This window comes from Ambystoma mexicanum, chromosome 9, assembly GCF_040938575.1.
Source record: "Ambystoma mexicanum isolate Mex_15411 chromosome 9, UKY_AmexF1_1, whole genome shotgun sequence".
Classification (NCBI taxonomy): Eukaryota; Metazoa; Chordata; class Amphibia; order Caudata; family Ambystomatidae; genus Ambystoma; species Ambystoma mexicanum.
Window position 1 is genome coordinate 310,489,620 of NC_090931.1, and position 20,224 is coordinate 310,509,843.

General features: G+C 45.1%; 1 protein-coding gene across 3 annotated transcripts in view; it reads right to left on the minus strand.

Annotated features, from left to right (window-relative positions):
• Positions 1 to 20,224, minus strand: part of ZZEF1 (zinc finger ZZ-type and EF-hand domain containing 1) — a 3,309,810-nt gene that overhangs the window by 95,639 nt on the left and 3,193,947 nt on the right. For all 3 annotated transcript variants that reach the window (XM_069614719.1, XM_069614718.1, XM_069614717.1), the window contains exon 53: positions 10,971 to 11,121. In XM_069614719.1, coding sequence (XP_069470820.1) covers positions 10,971 to 11,121 — 151 coding nt within the window. The remainder of the gene's footprint in view (positions 1 to 10,970; positions 11,122 to 20,224) is intronic.

Below are 20,224 nucleotides of genomic sequence, written 5' to 3' on the forward strand. Positions count from 1 at the left end.
TTGTGTGGGGAACTCTTCCAAAAACTGGGAGTGGGAAAGGAGACCTTACTCAAGAACCCGATGCACGTCAAAAAATGGCTACAAAATGCAGACTGGGCCAAAACCTCTGCAAAGGTTGCTGGCTTTAAACTTTATGGTCATCTAGTGACACATCAGAAAGTGCATGATTACTTGGAACCCTACTTAATGAAGTACCCCAGCCGGGCCATGTGTAATGAGATAATGAGATTCCGCTTCAATGTTTGCTCCAGTGGTGACATCTTAGAAATCCGCTCCGGTAAAAGCCAGAAAGATGCGGGGCAAGCTGAGTTTTCCTGCAGGTTCTGCCAGCATCCCAAAGAAAAAGAAACATTACGTCACCTTCTAATAGACTGTAAGTCATTAATGACAGAAAGAAAAGAATATTTCTCCAAATTTGTAAATTGCACTAAAGCAGTTATAGCCGATATGTTATGGTGGGAGATGCTGCATGGACCTGGCACATCACTTAAGATAGCGGTTATCCGATTTTAAAAAAAAGGTCTGTAATATCTTGTAAATCTTCACTGTGTTATAACCTTGTATCTGCTTTGACTCATTATGAACGAATACCAACTTGAAAAGACAGTTGTTTTAGTTTCATATTTTAACAATTGATTATGTTTGTTCTTCTCTCTTGAATGGTGTGCATTCGCTGTAACTTGGAGGAAAGGAATATCTAATGTCCACCATCAGGATGAGTCTAACTTTGTGATATTTCAAGGATTCAACATTGCATTTTATTTCTTTTAACTTTTGTAAAGGTTTGTTTTCAAGCCAAACAATTAAAAAAAAAAAATCTCAAACTTCAACTTTCCCTCTGTTAGGAACCCGTTTGCATGTGTTGATTCCTGTTCTGTCTTTTCTTGTTTAGCTCATCAGTGCTGGGGCAATGGTCAGTCCCTAGGGCTACCAGTGCAGGAGGCACTGTGACTCCCTTTTGCGAGATTCCTTGTTATCAAGCTGCACAAAACACCTTGCAGTGAGATACGGCATGGTTACTGTGTATCGCTTTCATTTTTGTTACTCTTGCCATTTCGAGTCCCATATACACAAAATGGCTGTGCCACACACACTTGAACCTTGCCCTTTGAACATCATGTCTTTTGGTTTTCTTCCTGCCCTCTCAAGTCAGGAAATGTCATATATGGAAAGCCCTTTCCTGGGAAAAGCCACGACTTTGCCAGGCAATGTGGCAGTGTGAGCATCTGGATGCAAGGGCTTTGTATGCCTAGTCCCAATTCACACTCTGTCAGGAGATATGTCTGTGGGTGGGCATGTGGAGCAAGAGGCTGTCCATGATTGGACAGTCCTTGCCAGTTTGAATGGTGCAGATCCTTTCCATTGGTGGCAAGCATGGCTTCAATTTAGGATAAAAGGAGGAATCCTGTAGCCAATAGTTATTTGGAGCCAAGACCGCAGCGAAGAGTTGCAGCCAGCTGCAGACCCGGGAAAAACCGATGAAGATATCCATCATTGCCTTTAGCCAAGACACAGTGAAGCCCTGCCTCTCTGAATCGATCTCCTGAAGACCCTCGTTGGTGCTTTGACCCTTGGTGGTGCGTTCTGAACGCTGATCCTGCCCTCTGGAGACATTGAAAGTGGCCTGGAACCAAACTGTGGGCTGACCAGTTCCGTCCAGGGTATCTGCTGTGCAACTGTCCCCGTTCTGAGTTTCGGCTTGGAACTTTGCAGGCTGCCAGCTTGTCACACAAGGAACGCCCCCCTGCAGCTGTTGCTCTCCATCTGGAAGAGGGGCGCTTTTGGGGCAGTTCCTTTGACTTCCGCGACATGATTCACCTGCTGCTGCCCGAGCGTGGTGTTCATCACTGCCGTCCACTTTCATTGTGTTCTGGGGTCTCCTGTCACAATAGGACTCGTCGTGGTCTGCATTTCTGGGTGCCTGTGTCATCTAGCTGCACAGCATCAGGGAAAGTATTGTCAGAGCTCAGAACTGCTGCCTATCCAGTCGCACTCATGGTCGGAAGAAAAGCACAACTGACAGGATGTCTTGGATTCTATTCTGCTAGGGGAACACGCAAGACAACTTGATATCCAGAAGCGTCCTAATGAACTGGAAGCAATGAGACCAAACAAACCAGCATATTCTAAGAAAATCGTCCATGACTGCAAAGTCCTTCTTCATTGGCCAATCATTAAAATGTAAGAGAAAATAGGTTCTGCTTGCCTCCTGAGAAGTGCTAGGCAATTGTTAAAGACTGTGGGTGCTGAAATCAGTCTACTTGGTAGGACAGAAAATTGACAGTGCCCCAAACTCAAACATGACTACTGCACCTGCAGCCCCTGCACACTCCCAATGGAACCGACCATCTGAATAAGTGGGCCCAGCAAATTAAGGAACCATAGGGCACTAAAGGGAGACACGCATGCATAGCTGTTTCCAGCCCCCCCTCCCATCAAAGAGTTGTGAGGGTGCTAAGTCCTCACCCTAACTCAACATTACCTGTTTAGAATTGGTGGCATTCTGACCAAGGACACCCCCCCCCAATCAACAGTTACAACAGTCTGATACCACGCAAGAAATAGTGTGTACACTGCCTACAATCAGTCGTAAGAAACTTCGGCTTTATAGATTCAAAATATAGATTGTATGTTTTTATTTTTATGAAGTGACAATACTCCTGAAGAAAGTTCTGTATACATCGAATAAGAACTGAAACATGTCGAGGCAATACAATGGCTAATGTAGTTACCATTGATAGAGTGTAAATGTCAAGATAAGGACAATATCAATCTAGAGACTATTATTATAATCTTATAGACTACTAATAACTAGATCCACACTGATCTCTGTTTAGCCTAATAGGTTATGTTTTGTCACATTTATATACAATGTTTTATAATGTGAAAATTGATTAATTTGTAATTTTTATGTCTTTTTTAAATATTATATGTGTCTAATGAACAGTTGAAGATTAATGATTATAACTGTTGTGTAAATTCTAGCCATCTATCTCTTGTTTAAATAGTTCCCTGTCACCTCCACCATCTTTCATCTTTCTCTCACCATCAATGCTTTCACTTCTCACTTCGGCTCTACATATATTGTTCCCTATCTATCCGTCCAGTTCCACCTTACCTACAGTTCTTATTTGCAGACCTCGATCTTGAAGAGCAACTGTTTCTCTCTCCCTCTCATATCCTTCTACATCACTCTGATTTGCCCACTACCACTTTTTCAAATTTGACTTCTAGCTTCTTCAGGCACCTTTCCCTAATTTTCTCACCTTCTTAGCTCATGTATGCCTTCTTCAGGGTTCTGTTCTCCCCCTACTTACTGTGCTCCCTGTATGCCCTTCACATCTCAACTGTCCCCTGAGCTATCTCGTCTGCTTTAACTTTCTACATTTCTTTCTCCTGTCTCAATCATTCCCCTTTCCAGCACCTCTTTTTACTCCTATTTTGTCTTAAGAGCAGGCACGCACACAAGCACCTCACTGCCCACCCTTACTCTGGACATCACCTTCCTTCCATTGTTCTACTCCTATCTGTCTCCCGCCTGGTCACTCTCTTCATTTCTTATTTTTTAAATTACCCTGCATTTCTTACTGTTTCTGTCTGCCTATTTCTTTCTTAATCTTCCATTTACTCGAAATTGGTTTCTCTTGATTTTGTTCTGTCTCTTTTTCTACCACATTTTTATTTGTATATTTCTCATTCTGAAACCCACATGCCCTCCCAGACAGTCCTTACCTGTATGTATTTTCTCTTATGTTTCACAATTGTTTACTTCTAGCGCACTTTATTTACAAACTTCATTCTCAATTTCTCATCTCACACAGCCATTTCCTTATCTCCTTCCATCATGCTTCTTTTCTCCCTTTCTTTCCCTTATACTGTTTCCACATTCATCTTGTTTATTTCCCTATCCCTTTTGTGATCTTTCTTACGTTATTGTATTCTTGCCACCATTCTATTTGTCTGTTTTTCAACATTTATTCTCTATTTCTTTTCCTTTCAATCACTGCAATTCCTCCTTTCCCTCCACCTTCGACTCTCTTTTCGTCCCAAAAACCTCACCCCTATGTTACCGAGCACATCTTTGTAAGTCGCTCAGAAGAAAGATTGTGATCGTTGAAACAACCAGAGCAGCTGCTGAAAAGTATGCTCCGTCATTAGTTCTTTTTGAGAAAAGCCATGCTGAACAGTGCATTATCACTTCTCGTAGGTAAAAGGACTATATGTTTCAGTTCCATCATATAACATTGTTTCTGTGGGTTAGCTTTCTCTGTCCTTCCCTTTCTGACGATTGATTCCTTCTCCCTTTCTTTGTTTTACCCTCAACTCCTCCTCTCCTCACTTCCTGCTCCTTCGTATACGCTACCTCACTTTCTCTGATCATCTCCAAACTCCCACACCAACCCAAGAGTCCAGAACCTTTCAATATTTAAAGCAGCATAGAAATTGATTTTTTATAACCGTGGAGTGGGAATGGCTTCATGGGACTCATGTATTGGGCCCTGGGATTGATTTCCCTTGTTAGAGTCACCCACAACCCCAATGCAGTTAAACTACTAATCACGACTAAGTGCCCCACAACACCATGGGCCAAGGGGATACATGTCAGACGAGCAATCTTAAAATTAAGTGGCGTGTTGTGGCAGCTGCCCGACTGTGTGATGATCCCCTCTGCTGGTGTGTTCCTCCTGTTTGGCAGATGCTGGCATGAGCTCAACATTCAGTGTCTTCAAGCCTGGGGTAAGCAATGGTTTGTGGTCTTCTCCACTGGCCTCGAGCATGTGCTAAATTGGTCTCTACAACAGGGGTTTGCGGCTTATAGAATCAGTGTGCCTGAGAACCTGTGGGAAACAATGTCTCTTTCTCGGGTTGGTCAGCAGCATAGGTCATGAGTCTCGGAAAGAAGGAGAGAGCCTACCTGATCTGCCATATATTGTCCATATGGTTGAAATCACATAGCAAGTGGTGTCCCCAGGCCATTGGGTCTTTCGTTTCCAAGTTCCTGGCCTCAGAAAGGGGGCTATATTACACATTCCTTTTTCACCATAAAGACCAACACAATGGATTTTAACTAAGTAGTGCTGAAATTGTGACCTTGTCAAAAGCCTCCCCCAGTTTCCTTTGGAACCACACCCAAGTTTCCATTGTAGTGATGTCATACAAAGCTTGGAATATAGCATCTAATTGATGCAAACCACCCAGGAAGCTTGAGGAGCTGAGCTGCACCACTCATGGTCTGAAGAAAAGCCTCATTGACAGGATGTCTTGAATTCTATTCAGCTTGATATCCAGAATTGTCCTAACGAACTGGAAGCACGGACACCATACAAACCAGCATATTCTGAGAAAATCTTCCACGATTGCAAGGTCCTTGTTTATTAGCCAGTCATCAAAAGAAGAGAAAATAGGTTCCACATGCCTCCAGATAGGTGCTAGTCCATTGTTAAAGACTGTGGGTGCTGCCTTCAATCTACTTGGAAGGACAGATAGAGTGGCCGTGCCCCACTACTACCATAATCTGATCGGAATAAGAAAGTAGATATCTCTAATGTTAGACACTAACAAATCCACTACCACTGCAATCTGCAGAATCAAAGCGGTCAGCAATCTTGACCTCTTCTTCAGGTGAAAGACAGCGTGCCTGAGTCAGCCTTTTATTTGTACATGGATGTAAATACAACAGCACCTTTTTCTTCTCTTGAACACACAGAGGGAATATCAGTACCTTCTGGAGGTTGTTGTATCTTGGATAAACTGCTTGAAAATTACTTTTACAAAATGCCTTGATAACGGGAGTAACCCCAGATGCAATTCCAGAAAAAAGAGGGATTACCAAAACATTATCTATGGAACACACTTGCCCAAAGTAAATGCCTTACATTTCTCCAGAACCAGAAACCTGCACATCTCAAGACTAGCGACAGGGCCTGGAAGGCCTACAAGATTTTAGAAGCTTAGAAGCAGCAGGTGTTTAAGTTGCTTGGAATTTAGCCATGTCTCGACACTATAAAGCAGGGCAGTAGTTACTTTTCTTTTTAATAACGCACTTGTATAGTCTTGCTTCCAAAAGAAACACATTGCGCCTGAGCTATTCTCCCAGCCCACCCGGAGGTAGTGTTGTTGAGTTTGCAGAGGTGTTTCCTTCATCTGGAACTTAGCTTTAGCTGTGGCCCCGATTTCTTAGAAATGAGTTTGGCAATAGCCTCTCATCGTCAAAAGATGCAGCTACCTGTTCTGGTTGTTTGCAAAGAAGAATCCAAGCAAGTATGAGCAGATATGGGCTTGATGCCATGTACATGGGTTATTAAGTCAACAATATCCAGGCTAGTACACTTGCTTGGGCACTACCATTAACTACCCCTGCAAACATCTCAGTCAGGGATGAACAGGTTGGCATGCTTTGCTGCTTCTCAGGTGGGGTTACGTCTGGGCAAAAGACATGAAGCATCGTTAATCCCTTAGTGCTTGGAAACCTTTGTGAAAAGGTTCCACCCAAAAGTATCTCGATTTTTGGACTCCTTTTTAGATGAAAGGGATAGGAAAGCATTGGCTCGGGCTTAGCATAAAATGCTAGGACTGCCAGGCTCTGCAGATTGAGATGTGCCATCAAAATGCTGTGGTGCTTTGCTGGTCGTCTTTTTTCTAATCACAGTCATGGACGATGGGTTCTCCCAGGTAGCTGGAATCATCTAGTAAAGTCCTCAGTAAACTTAAGGTAGGGTTTTATGTCCCTTGGTTGTGGCTCCAGGATCTCATTCAATTTACGGGTCCAGGCATGCTTCTTTCCAGCTGTCTATCTAGAGTTCAGAAGCTTCTTTCACTCTCACTCAAAGGGCAAAAAGTGTTCTGGTTGCAGAATATGGGATCAATAACAAAATGTCAGGAGCAGTGTCCAACCCACTGATGTTGTGTACCTCTAAAAATACATTAGTACGCGAAAGAGGTAAGAACATGTCAGACTATTCTTTCTCATCAGTGTTCTGTTCAGTAATTTCCTTTGCGATAGAGGTGTGTGGGGGAAGTGTTAGTATCACAAAATGTCTGAAATCAAAGTGCTGTAGGTATGAACACCCTCTTCGTCCTCATAAAAGACAATGCCCAACTTCTAGTTTTCAAGTGGGACCTTCAACAGTGCTGTTGTCGGTGCTGGATGCAGTTCCATGGGCTCCCGGGGACCGGTGACCACCTGGCACAAGTGAACTATCTAGGTAGCCCCCTTTCTGCAGGTCTACCACCAGCAGAGAGTCAACCACCAACGCCACAAGTGGCTGAAGTGCATTATAAGCCCTTTGGAATGAACCCTTGCTGGTTCCAGAAGACTCCAGCCCCCGGCTGAAACATTGTCATCCAATGAAAGCGTTATGGAGACCCAAGGCAGTGTCATGTCCTTAAACACATTGAGCACCCCAAATGAAACTACTGAAATAGCTCAAGAGTGTTGGAGAGGTTATGGAAATGAAACTTAGGCTTCTGTAGCATTGATATGGTGTGGAATCACTTATTTTTTTTTTCTTATAGATCTTCGTGGATTTGTATTCCTTGGCACATCAGTCACTATTTCTTGTGCCTAAGAGCAGGAACATGGGATTGGTCCTTCTCCTTTTGGGCAGCCATGACGACGTTTCAACACATTCCATGATGGTATTGTGTGCATGCTGTGGCATGACTTGCTGGAATAGGAGCTTGGTGTGAGGCCCCACACCTAAGACATCTGGTGGAGGGCATACAAAAGGAAATTACATTTAAGGATGCTGAGATGCATTTATAATATGATTGTGTATAGGCGCTATATAAATAAACTATGTGTTTCAAAGAGCTTCAAGGCAAAGGATGGAACAAGGAAAAATACAATGGCATTCTTACAGGCCATGAACTGTAAGGATGCAAAATTAACGATCATACTCAGCCTGACAACATTTCAGATAGTGCAAGAGCTAAAGCATAGATAAGGAAGGGAGGGGGAGAGTGGGAAGGAAATGGAAACAGACAGGCGACTACCGTATTAGGCCTGACGAAATTTCTGGTAGAGCCGGAGAAAAAAAAGGTGAGGGGGAGGGGCACAGAAAGGGAGGGGAGGAACCAAACAAGCTACTAGGCCTGATGACAATTCAGATAGTGCTGGATGGGGTGGGGGACAAGAAAGGGGAGAGGAGAGGAGACAGACAAGCTTGCTATCATACTAGGTCCATGGACAATTCTGATAGAGTAAGTGCATAGAAGAAAGTAAGGGGGGGGAGATAGAAAAAAAGGGAGAGGAGGAGAGAACAGAGAGTAAGCAGTCAAAAAGAGTGGAGAAGCAAGAGGGGAGAGCGAATGCAATTGCAGAGGTCAGTAGTAACACAATGTTGCAAGCCTGAATACAAGATGAAGATGTGAACAGCATGATTCAGGGCCACCATGAGAAAGGGTGACGCATCGTGAATCAATGAAGTCCATAAAAGTCAAATCCAGCATTGGCCACAAGACCGTGATGGTGAAACCAGAATGTATCTGGACAGACTCCTGCAGAAGTAGGCTGGAGGGGGGGTGGTGGAGGGGAGGGGAAGCAGGGTAGAAGAATCAAACAAAACGGGCAACACCTGTGTGCGAGAAGGGGGGGCACAAGGGAACATCACAGGGGGGACCACAGGGGTGGGGATGGCCTGTGGGGACAGAGGGAGTAAACACATCTTGGTCCATGCTTATCTCCTGTCCGAGCAGTGGTTCGGGCCCTGGGTCCTCCTGGTCCAAACAGGAATTGCCCTTTACTTTGTCTGCCCTTCACTTCGGACACCCGGGCGAGAGACGCCCTTGATCTAAGAGTTAAGAGCAGGAAGGAAGAGGCAGGGTTAAGAAGGTGGGTGGTACTTAGGCCAGGTAACAAAGATCCACTTGCAACTGCTCCCCATCTGCAAAGGAAAAGAGGCTGGAGGGCTCCTTAAGTAGGGAAAAAGAGCAGCAACCAGGAAGGCACCAGGTTGGCAGGGCTTGCTAAATGGGGAAAAAGAGCAGCAACCAGGAAGGCACAAGGTGGGAGGGGCTTTCTAAGTGAGGAAAAAGAGCGGCAACCAGGAAGGCACCAGGTGGGTGGGGCTTAGGCCAGGGGACCAAGATCCACTTGCACCTGCTCCCCATCTGCAAAGGAAAAGAGGCTGGACGGTTCCTTAAATAGGGAAAAAGAGCGCCAACCAGGAAGGCACCAGGTGGGCGGGGCTTAGAACAGGTGACCTAGAGCCACTTGTACCTGCTCCCCATTTGCAGAGGAAAGGAGGCTGGAAGGTTCCTTAAGTAGCGAAAAAGAGCAGCAACCAGGAAGGCACCAGGTGGGCGGGGCGTAGGCCAGGCGACCAAGATCCACTTGCACCTGCTCCCCATCTGCAAAGGAAGAGACTGAAGGACTCCCTTAAGTAGGGAAAAAGAGCGGGAACCAGGACGGCACCAGGTTGGCAGAGCTTAGGCCAGGTGACCTATATCCACTTGCACCTGCTCCCCATCTGTCAAGGCCTCACTTCCGGACTGAACGCCAATGCAACTCTGTTCCCAAGTCACCCAAGCACTACAAGGAAACACGTTAGAGTTTTGCTTAACATTTTGCTGATCCAGTTTGGTGCCTGTGGATAGGTCAACATAAAGACCCTGTGGGAGAAATTATCCATTGGAAATACATGTTTAAGCATTTCCTCTAGCCCCAAAGAGACAGTGCTGGGTATTGTGTACCTTTATCATTCCTCTCTCTGTAGGGTATCCAAACTAGGGTTGCACGATTCCTGTGCAACAGTGTATAACTACATACTCTAACATAATCTTTAGGCAATATGTGCTGCTTTGACTACACACTGGAACAGTGGGTGCCACTTTCCCTTGCTATGAATTAGGATGGCCTCTATCACAAACCACAGTTTTCCCCACCACCAGCCACTTTTTCAAGGAACACCACAGAACAGATCCAGCCTCTAAGATTCTTGGTATGGCTAGGTCCCCTTACTAGATTACCTTGTTCATTACCATCTCTGGCTGCCGAATTAGCTTTCCAAGCATATCCAAATGCTTTAGGTACAAGACTGGGTCAGATAACAAGCAAGCAGATTTAACCGAGTTAAGTGTCTGAAGGATTTTCTCGGACTGAAAAGTTGATCTTTCCTCCTTGGTAGCTAATGCAGTAGAAAGCCAAGTTCATTTTCCTAAATGGAATAAATTAAACTATAGCTACACCTTCCAACTCACCTACCAGCAACCAGATTTCTAAAAATCATACATCCCAAATGTACCACAATCTAATCCTATATCTGAACTAGCATATCATTATTACCTTTTTTTAAATGTAGCAGGTATCATATCTGACACGGTTTCCTTGAGAAAAGTTATGTAATAGGAGACATAAAAAGACTTGCAGTCATTTACAACAACAAGCACACAGGATGCTTCCTCCAGATATTCCAATCTGTAGGAATGCAAGCAGAGACTCTGCTAAATTTGAAGAACATCTTGCTTTCCCTTAAGAAAATGAATATTTGTAAAGACTGTTGCACTTTAAACATACCCTGAAAAATATTGCTCCGATAGAAACTGAAAAGCAATTCAAATATAATTTGTCATATACAAGGTATTGTAGTCCTAAAATAATACACATTTACGTGTAGAAATGCATATTTTCACATGCAGCATTATCATATTAATGTGTTTAGGAAATGCTATAGCATTTCTGTGTTTTTATCTCTTTACAGGGCTGCATTTTACTTTCTGAAACTTGCCAGCTTTACAAAGATAATCTCCTTAAGAATCAATTTCCAACAACTCACATAGATCTTCAAAAAAAGACATGTACTGCTCGACAAAAAATACAAAATGAATTCAAGATAAGGAAGATTCAGGATGGTTTGCCACATGATGGTTTCAAAAGATAATGCATACATGTATAGAACTTAAATTCAACATAGTATGCAGGACTTTAATGTGAGACACTACAGTATATAAATTGTGTACAGAAGGCTTACTTTTGCTCTGTTCTCTGTGATGAAGAATAGCTCTGTAAGAGCTCGATGTAGAGGGAGGAGGACATTTGCAGTCCTTGTTTCGGTGCACACATGTTTCTCCATTTGTCTGAAGAGCTGCCAAAGCGGTCTCAGTAGTGTCAAATCACAGTCCCTTAAAGAAAGAGAATAAAATACAGATATAGAAAAGTTTAACTATTTTTGAAAAATTAAAACATGATTTTGTATGGAACTGAAAAGATATGGCACACACTCACTAGGCAAATAAGCAAAGTTTATAATTTAAAATAAAACAATCAGAATTGGACTCCAGCACTGAAAACCAGCAATGTGCATCACCATCGCCATGGTTACTTTCCAGATTGGCCATATCAAATGCAGTGTCTCCTGGCAGAGGCATAGTGAATAAACGTTTATCGATTAATAATGCTTAGACTTATGTTGCTCCGATAAAACACAAATTCCTGTCATTGACGCAGTGACTGCAGGTGACATGTTCAACTGTCAGCCCTCACTATGAAGCAGCAACTGCTCCACTCAAATGTATTTCTGGGATCCCAGGTGATATGGTTGAGGAACTGACCTGTTCATGACTGCCAGATGCTTTCAGAGTTGCTAGAAAACCTACACATGCAGGTACCTTGATCCTTTCATATGGTGGGAGTCCATTGTCATGAGAGGGGGGAACTAGGCCATCTAAAAATCTGTCTAGCATACGATATCCGTCTGTGGGCACTGGAAACATAGCAGGACATATAGAGATGTTCCTGGCATACTATGACAATCCAGTGGCATGGATGGCCGAGCATTTGCATTTGATGACTGTGCTTCAGCATGCAAGTTTGAACTTGGTCATTTTTACGGTGTGCATAGACATACAAGGCTGTTCGTGGGAATATAAAATACTAATAATGGAGAGTGCATAATATATTGACCAAGCTGATGAGCTGATGACTGGGCAAAACATAGCATTTACAAAATGGTTCAAACTGAAATATTAGTGATAATCCATGTTGATTTGGGGATAATTTTGTCAGACGTTTTCCCATGGCTAGACGGTAAATGTCAGGTACTGGTCCTGAAATAGGCAAACATGCCTCTACTAGCTGCACCATTGCAACCTACTGGCACACAGAGTCTGCCAATCAAGGGCAAGCTCTCAGGAGTTGGGTGGTGAGGATGGAATTTTAGATGAACACCTTCCCACATCAAATAAATGGCTTTTCAGAGGTATTTGTTTTAAATGGACATACATTTGTAATGGCATGGTTGAAGGAGTTTTCTTTGGAGGAACTCCAGGGACTCTAGGTAAACATTTTGAAAAGGGCCTAATCATTGTACTTAAGAGGACAGATTGCAAAGGACTCAAAAATGTCCATACCCGACTCAAATACAGGTAAAGTCTGTAAGTGTACAGGTATTTCTGTGCGTAGCCACAGTAAAGGCTAGTTTGGCTGTTTTGGTTGATGCCAACTCTGGTCTCGCTGGACAGAGCTGAAGCTGACTGAATTCTTTAAATAGGAAATAAGAACAAATTAGTTATCTTGCATTAAAATGTTCTTTCTGATAGACGACCTTTTCAAGGATTTCTTATTTATTATATTTTTATTTGAGCGCAGCTGCTCTTTGAAAACGTTTACCCCTACCAGGGGGCACAGCACAACTCTGCTTGAAGATTCTGTGTGGCCCACACTGAATATGATGTCCACGGCAGTGTATATATGGGTGCCACATCCCTTGACCTTAGTTCCACCCTTCATCCCTAGCAATCTGAAGCTGAGGGAGCGCACGGAAGGAGGGGCATGTCGGGAGGGCGATTAGGAAGCCCCTGGGAGGAACAACCATCAGAAAGAGCATTACAGAGAGGTTAAGTAGTTTGTTCTACTAATGGATTCCTTCCTCGCATGGATTACTAATTCATGAGACTCCCACAGCAGTATGCAGATCTGGAGGAGAGAGGATAGAGGACAGCAAGGACACCACCTATACCAGAAAGCTAAGAAGGACCGTGCTACCAAAGCAAGTGTCCTGCCTTGCCTGGAAATCCAGGCAGTAATCTTTGGAGAACGTGTGAAGCGAGGCCCATATAGACACATGGCAAATGTGCAGGACAGGGACTCCTCCTCTCTACAGGGCAAGGGTGGTAGCCAGTTCCCCTGTTGAATAAGCACTGAGACCTTCAGGCACCTCCATACCAGTCAAATTATAGCATTCCGAAATGCAGAGGATTATCCATCTTGACAGGGTCCGTTTGGTCACAGCCCTGTTGGCACATGCAGCAAAACCCAAAAAAGAAAATTGTAATCCCCCCTGCCATCCCTTGTCACAGAGACGTAGTTACCGAGAGCCAGCACCAAGTCCAGCTGATAAATTCGCTCATCTGCCTTGGAAGAATGAGGCAGAGAAAAAAAAAGCTGTGCAACAGGCAGCATGTACCGAGCAGATGCACCAACGCCTAGTCTGAAGTGCAAGCTCGGACAAGCCAGTCATCCAGGTAGGGAAAGAAGTGAATGCCTTACTTCCTGGGGTGAGCCACCACTTGTGCCAGCAGCTTGATTAAGTTAGGGATGCTAAAGAAAGAACGAACAGCAGGACTCTGACCTGGTAGTGGCAATGGCTACGATTATCAAGTACTTCCAGTGCTTGGAATAGACTGGCTCACGGAGTAGGCATCCTGGAGATCTAGTGGCACCAGCCAGGTCTGCAGATCAAGAGCTTGGACGATCTCAGCCAGGGATACAATCTTGAAATGTTCTTTATGTAGTTACAGGTTCAAGAGCTTCAGATCCAGGATAGGAAGCCTCTGTCTTTCTTCGGAATCAGAAAATAGACTGAGTACCAGCCCCAGCCTCATTCTGATCAGAGCACCTGCTCTATAGCACCCCTTTTCAGAAGCTGACAAACCACCTCCAACAAAGGAAGGTACAGAGGCAAGCAGTGGTTGGACGGGGATGTCTGGAGGGCTGTGAGCAAAAGGGAGGCAATATCCTTGGCGAATAACCTGTATAGCCCAGGCATCAGGCGTGGTGAGAGTCTATTCCTTGCCAAACAGGGAAATTCTCCCCCCATAAATGGGTCGTAAGGTTGAAGACTTTTTCATAGAGGCTTTAGACCTGGGCTGCTAAGGACATGGCAGAAGTTGACAAGCCACCTCTTGGAGCTTGCGGCACTGCAACTGTTTGCCCGAGGGAGCCTGTCCCAACATCACCTAACTCTACTTGTGAGGTCAGCGGGCTGTTGCTGCTGAACCGTGGGACTGAAGGACTTGACAGTCGACCTCGAGGTCTGTAACCTTTGGAGGGACTCATCAGACTGAACATCCGGGGTGAAACCTGAGGTCCTCAATTCAGGTGTACCTCCTCAACACTGTCCCTGCAACCATAGTGAGTGCCATACAGTCAGGCGTGTCGAGGCCTGACTGTAGAATTTGACAGAATACCTCTGTGCCATTAATGACCAGGGGCTCAAAGATCTCTCTCATCCTTCCCGCAGGCGGGGTGCTCTACAGCACCCAAAAGGGCAGACCAGAGATAAAAAGAGAATTCGGCCAGGGTCCAGGAGGAGTTAATGGCCATCAGGGCCAGACTGACTAAGCCAAAAACATTCCTCCCTCAGGCATCCAGCCGGTTACATTCCCTGTTAGGAATTAAGATTGGGAAGGAGGATATCTTCAGGCTCTGTGTCAGCCTGAACGTGTTAGGCAGAATCCTGTGCAGTGCTCTTAGGGACCACTACACACAATTAAGACTTCAGGTGGCAATACAAGTTTTACCTTTGGTACAAGCCTGTACTTCTATGTCAGAGTGGTAGCAGTGGCGGAACAGCCAGGCTTATCTCAAGAGTATATGAGCAGTAGCAGTAGCAGAGATTACACAAAGGGACCACAATTACTGTGACTCAAGCAAACACTGACTCAAGGTTTCAGGTAGAAAAATATAAGTACATTTATTTTTAAACCAAATATACTACAACTAACCTATTCACTTTGTACAGTAAGTCTAAGGGTAAGTACCCTGTGTTTAAATGAACCAGTGTTATGAACAAACCATGTTACCGCAAATACGATTGTGATCACTTTTTGACAGTTCGGTCTACTAAATAAACACGTATCCGTGACATAAAATGCTCCCGGTCAAAAACACACTTAGCACCTGAGATACCCAGAGGGAGTTGGAGGCAAAAATCACAGGCAATATTTTGGTTAGGCAGACAGAATCGAGAAACACTCAGACAGGAGTTCAAAAGTCAAACGGCCGGAGCCAGGGTCAAGTGGCACCGGGGGCCTGTTGCCGAAGATCACACAGTCAGACAGTTCATGATTCAACGTAGCCAAAAGTACTTCGATATTGTCAATGTTCAGAAGCAAAAGTTATAAGAAGGAGGGAAGACAAGGGCAAGCCTTGAAGATTAAAAAAGGGGTTTACCCAGTTTCCTCAAGCAGAACACAGTACCTTCTTACAATGGTGCAGCTGGTGCCCTGGCAGTTGTTCCTGATGGTTTCCCGCAGACCCACGATTCCTGGAGCTTCGTCGTGAAGGACGACGTCTGAAGGGGGTCTGCACCACACATGGATGAAGCTGACAGCAGCGACAAAGAATAAAAGGTGTGCTCCTTAAAAACAGGATAGGCTCTTCAGGTGGCTATCAGGACCACTACAGCAGCGTGCAGCGATTTCGACCACAAAGGCGAACTCTGACTGAAGACGATGAGCTGGTTATCTCCACCAGGCTCAAGGGAAGAAGACTCCGGACTGGATCTTCTCTTAGGCGTCGAAGGGTAGATAGGTCAGGACTGCAGCAGGGCTTCACCAGGACGGGGTAGTTGCAGCAGCTGTCGTTCTCCCCACTTCTCTTCGGTTCCTTGTAGTTCCAGTGGCGACTCTCTGACTTCTATCCCAAGAGACTAGCCTTTTATGCGCAAAACCTCCATTCACACAGCCTGGCTGTCAATCACCCAGCAGGGGGGTTGTCCAGCCTGGACAACCACCTCAGCCAATCATGGCAAAGTGCGACTTGGGTTTCCTATGATACCCTGTGCAGGGGGTGACTACACCCCTCCCTCACATTCAGCCCACCTAGACACCCAGGCGTCTGGTGGAGGGCTTCTGAGCAGAAGCCAGCCAAAAGACAGTGAACAAAGAAGGCAAACCTAGTTTGCTGCGCAAAGTAAAACACAAGAAGGACTTTAACAAAAAGAAATGGCGAATAAACCCAACCGGAGCCAAAAGAAAGACGATTTGCTCAAGCGGGTTTATGTGCGAGGCTAATATAATAGCCAAGAACAATACCAGGTTTATCTAATATAGCGGTAGAAAAGTTAGGGTAGATACCACTGCCGCTGCCACCAGCCAAGTCTAAATGTTAAATGTTAAAAGAGCGAAACAATGCTCTAGGAGGTACAGATAAAAAGGGATACAAATTAACCCTTTTCCATTACTCCATGGAAGATGGGGTGTACTGGATCTGTGGTCAGCCTCAGAAATGGAGTCGGGGGAAGTCTCAAAGACAACCCTGTGCCACGGCACTGAAGGTGCTGTGTGACACACAAAAAGAAGGGGGCTACTGATGTGGTGTACTTCAGAGTCCACAAACACAAAAACACAGAAATACACATGGCAAAACACAGGTAAGAGTGGGGGCAAAGCTCACACTCTTAACAAGTGGAAAAAAATAAACTCCTGAAGTCCATCACAGCTGCTGGGGAACTCACTAGATGAGGGAAATTAGCCATAAATGAGAATTCTCCCTAACACCTGAGGGGAGGTGTGCAAGTCAAGAAAACCAGGGTCAGAAGCTGCTGGCCTATTTCTTTCACTAAGTCCTGGTGCAACGTCAGAACCAAAGCAAAATACGTCCACAACTCGAGGAAGGGAGCCTCTACTGCAGAGTTAAAAGGCAGTAGGGTCTCCCTCTGCAGTCCTTTGTCAAGAATGTCCATCAGCTCAAATTGAATTTTGGATCTGAAAGGGGTCAATAACCTTAAGGCCCTCATGACATTGGCCTTCAGGCTTTGAAATGCAGCCTGAAGCTTCCCCAGAGTTGCTGCAGGAAGCACGTCCAGCTCTTTAGACGCGCCCAGCCTACTTGGCTCTTGTAAGTCCATGGCAAGGTCCATCAACTCACCCTCCTCAATATAAAACTTCTCAGGGAAATCCCTTCACACCCCCCACACCCCGAGGCACAAAGGTTCAAGCACAAAGGGGCTAGGATCACCCTCCTCGTCAAAATGTCCTCCATTTTTTACATGCAGGGATCCTAGGGAACGGGCATATCCAAGAGGTGCCTTGGTGCCGGGGGCACGATGGATAGTGGAGCTGTCGCCGTAGGATGGAGCGGTGGAGCGTAACAATTGATCTTTACCCAAACGAGTCAAGGCTGCGACTACAGATGTATAGTCGCGGTCTTTCGCAGGCTTTCTGTTGGTTCATCTGGACGCCCCAGTGGCTTGGCAAAGATGGCTAGAATCTTAAATTGAAAAACTTCCCAATCCTCCGGTGCATAGGATAGGGTTGCAGAGTTCGAAACTGCTGAGAGTTTGAGTTAATTAGCTCCTGCTTCTAGCCAAGAAGAACCTGGCTAGTTTGAAACCAATAGCTACCAGGAGCTTACTTTGGCTCCCCTGGTCAACTGGTGCCTTATAAACAAGCATATGTGACATTAAATTTGAGTGTTTTAGAATGTTGTTAAATAAGAAACATAATGGGGAAAAAGTGTGCATCTCATGTGGAAGATAGACTTGCAGTGCGCTGTGTACTCGATCCTGGTTACCCAGCGGTAGCTCCTGCATTCTGCGTGATGACTGACCCCAAGAAACTGGATTTCGCTCCTGCTCTTCAAATCTTAATTTTGAACCACAGGGCTAGGAAAGGTACCTGCAGCACCTTTCCCTCAAAGGAGTCTTAGGTTCAGTGACTCACCTTTTTCTGGGCAGAATGATCCTTTGCGGAACTGTCGAGTGAGTGCGACCTCTTGCATAGTTTCTTCTTATTGCCGATGTCGACCAAGAAACATTGACTTGGAATGTGTGACCTGGCTCAAATAAGACTTTCCTACTTTCACATTTCAGGTGAAAGTGTTTTTTTTCAAACCTTTTTTAAATCAACTGTAACATCTTAGTGTTGCATATGTGTACGTGTGTGTGTATATATATATCACTAACAAAAACATTGTTAAAGGGACATTATGGTTAAGTTGCGCTACTAAAACCATTTCCCCTTTATTGGAAAAACGAGCCTAAAGCAACGTTATGGTTTAAGTGCCCTACTAAAAAACTATGCAATTCATTAACAAAAAACATAAAAGGGACGTTATGGTTAAGTTGCACTACTAAAAAACCTATGAAATTCAATGGAAATACATTGCTACAAGGACCTTATGGTTACAGGTAAAACCGAAAACCCCAGACATTCTTCAGTTATGGTAAGGTACGCAACCATAACGCACGCTACCACTGTGCACTGCAAGGACTAACACCCATGACCTCAAAGATGACATCTCAAATGTCACTGTTTTAAGAAGGCCATTGTAAGTGTGAAGTGCACAACACTAATGGGGATGATCGCTGCACCTGGCTGCCCTATGCGCAATCACAATGAAAACATCGTAGGACGCCAGTACGGGCTGCATGTTTGCATGCACAGAACCGCCTGTAAGTAGTTGCAGGACCGTATGTTTGTCGGTCGCACAACTGCGCACATGGGTATCTACTCCTGTGTGAAAAGTGTGATGTAGTTGTAGTAGGTGGAAGCGCGCACCCACGTCCTGCGAGTACCTTTGCACGTAAACATTCCTCCTACTGTATCGTGCTCACACCAAGCTTAGGTAGAAATGTTCAATGCACGTCTGCCGCACATTTAAGTAGTCCGGGGATGGCAAGATATCCATAGGAGAGCTATGCACGTGGCCACAAAGTAATGTACGTCCCGCAGACAGGCGCCCAAATGGAGAACAATGGTGACGTCATCATGGAAACGGAACAACGCTGCACATGGTCCCTTATTTGGCAGACACAAGCCAGATCCGTGCCCATTGAACGAGGACAATTTTCTGCAATGTATGGAGTGTTACAGTGAGAATGCACCCTTACAGAGATCTTACATTCTTCCTTCTGCATGTAGGTATTGCAGGGAACGACTTAGGCCCATTTTACAGTGGCACGTGCTTAACAACAGTCTTATAAAAGGGCACACCCCACAAGAACGGTGCAATCCCTTTCCAGAGAAGAGCAACGGTGCACATTGCTTCATGCAGAAATTGCTTTCTCACCAATTGTGTGCCTGCAAAGTACCTCTCCAAGTAATGGCCACCAGACCATCTGCTACTACCTCTAACTCAGGAGCACCCACAATCTCACCACCAACACCTGCTTCTGAAGGTCCTGAGCAAGGGAACAGGTGTCATAATGTGGAGGGACATCGAAAAGGAAACAAGAATAAATTAGAAGGAATCCACATTGCCTGCAGCCAGTGTGAGTTGTGGGTGTGGAAGCTATTTAGGACCGTTGGAGATGTGCCAAAATATCGTGCAAACCAGGTACAATCCACCGAGTACTCAATCGCAGAAAACCTGGCTTGTACAGCTACGGCACTACCTCCATGAGGCGGCACCTGAAAGTGAACCAGCAGGCAGCTGTTGGAGGGTTGTCCCCTTCCAAGCAGGCAGTAGGTTATTTTCCTCTACAGCATCCTCTGCATCTGCTCCTGCCACCACTAGGGACACTCCAGTGGGCCACTGCATCCTGCAAGCAGCCTTGGAGGACATACGCACTGCAACAGACCCGTACCTTTCAAAGATCACTGAATTGTGCATATACTGCGACGCGGTAATGTGTAGGGAGGGACATTTTCAAAGGGCTTTTGAGGCTTTGGTCTGGGAGCATGACAAAGAGTGCTCCTACCCAAGTGAGGTGCAACCCACATCTTCTACTCTCTACGTACAATGTCTTATCCCTATGGTTGGCACCCTTTGCCAAATATCCCTTCCATTGCTTGCTTTTGTAGCATGTCTTATAACAACAGGAAAAATGCTACACAACCAGAAGGGGAGGGCGGGGGAGGGACAAAAAGGCTCTTTTCAGAGTCACCTTGCAGTGTTGAAAAATAAAAGTTGAAAGAAAGCATGCATGCAGTGGCGCAGCCTATGAGCACTGCGTATGGAGATGGCAACAATGGGCGGTGGGACTCTGTCAAAAGCATTGCATGCATTTGCAAAACGAAGTGGTGGCTCTGAAAAGAGCATTTTTGTGTCGTTTGTGTTTGC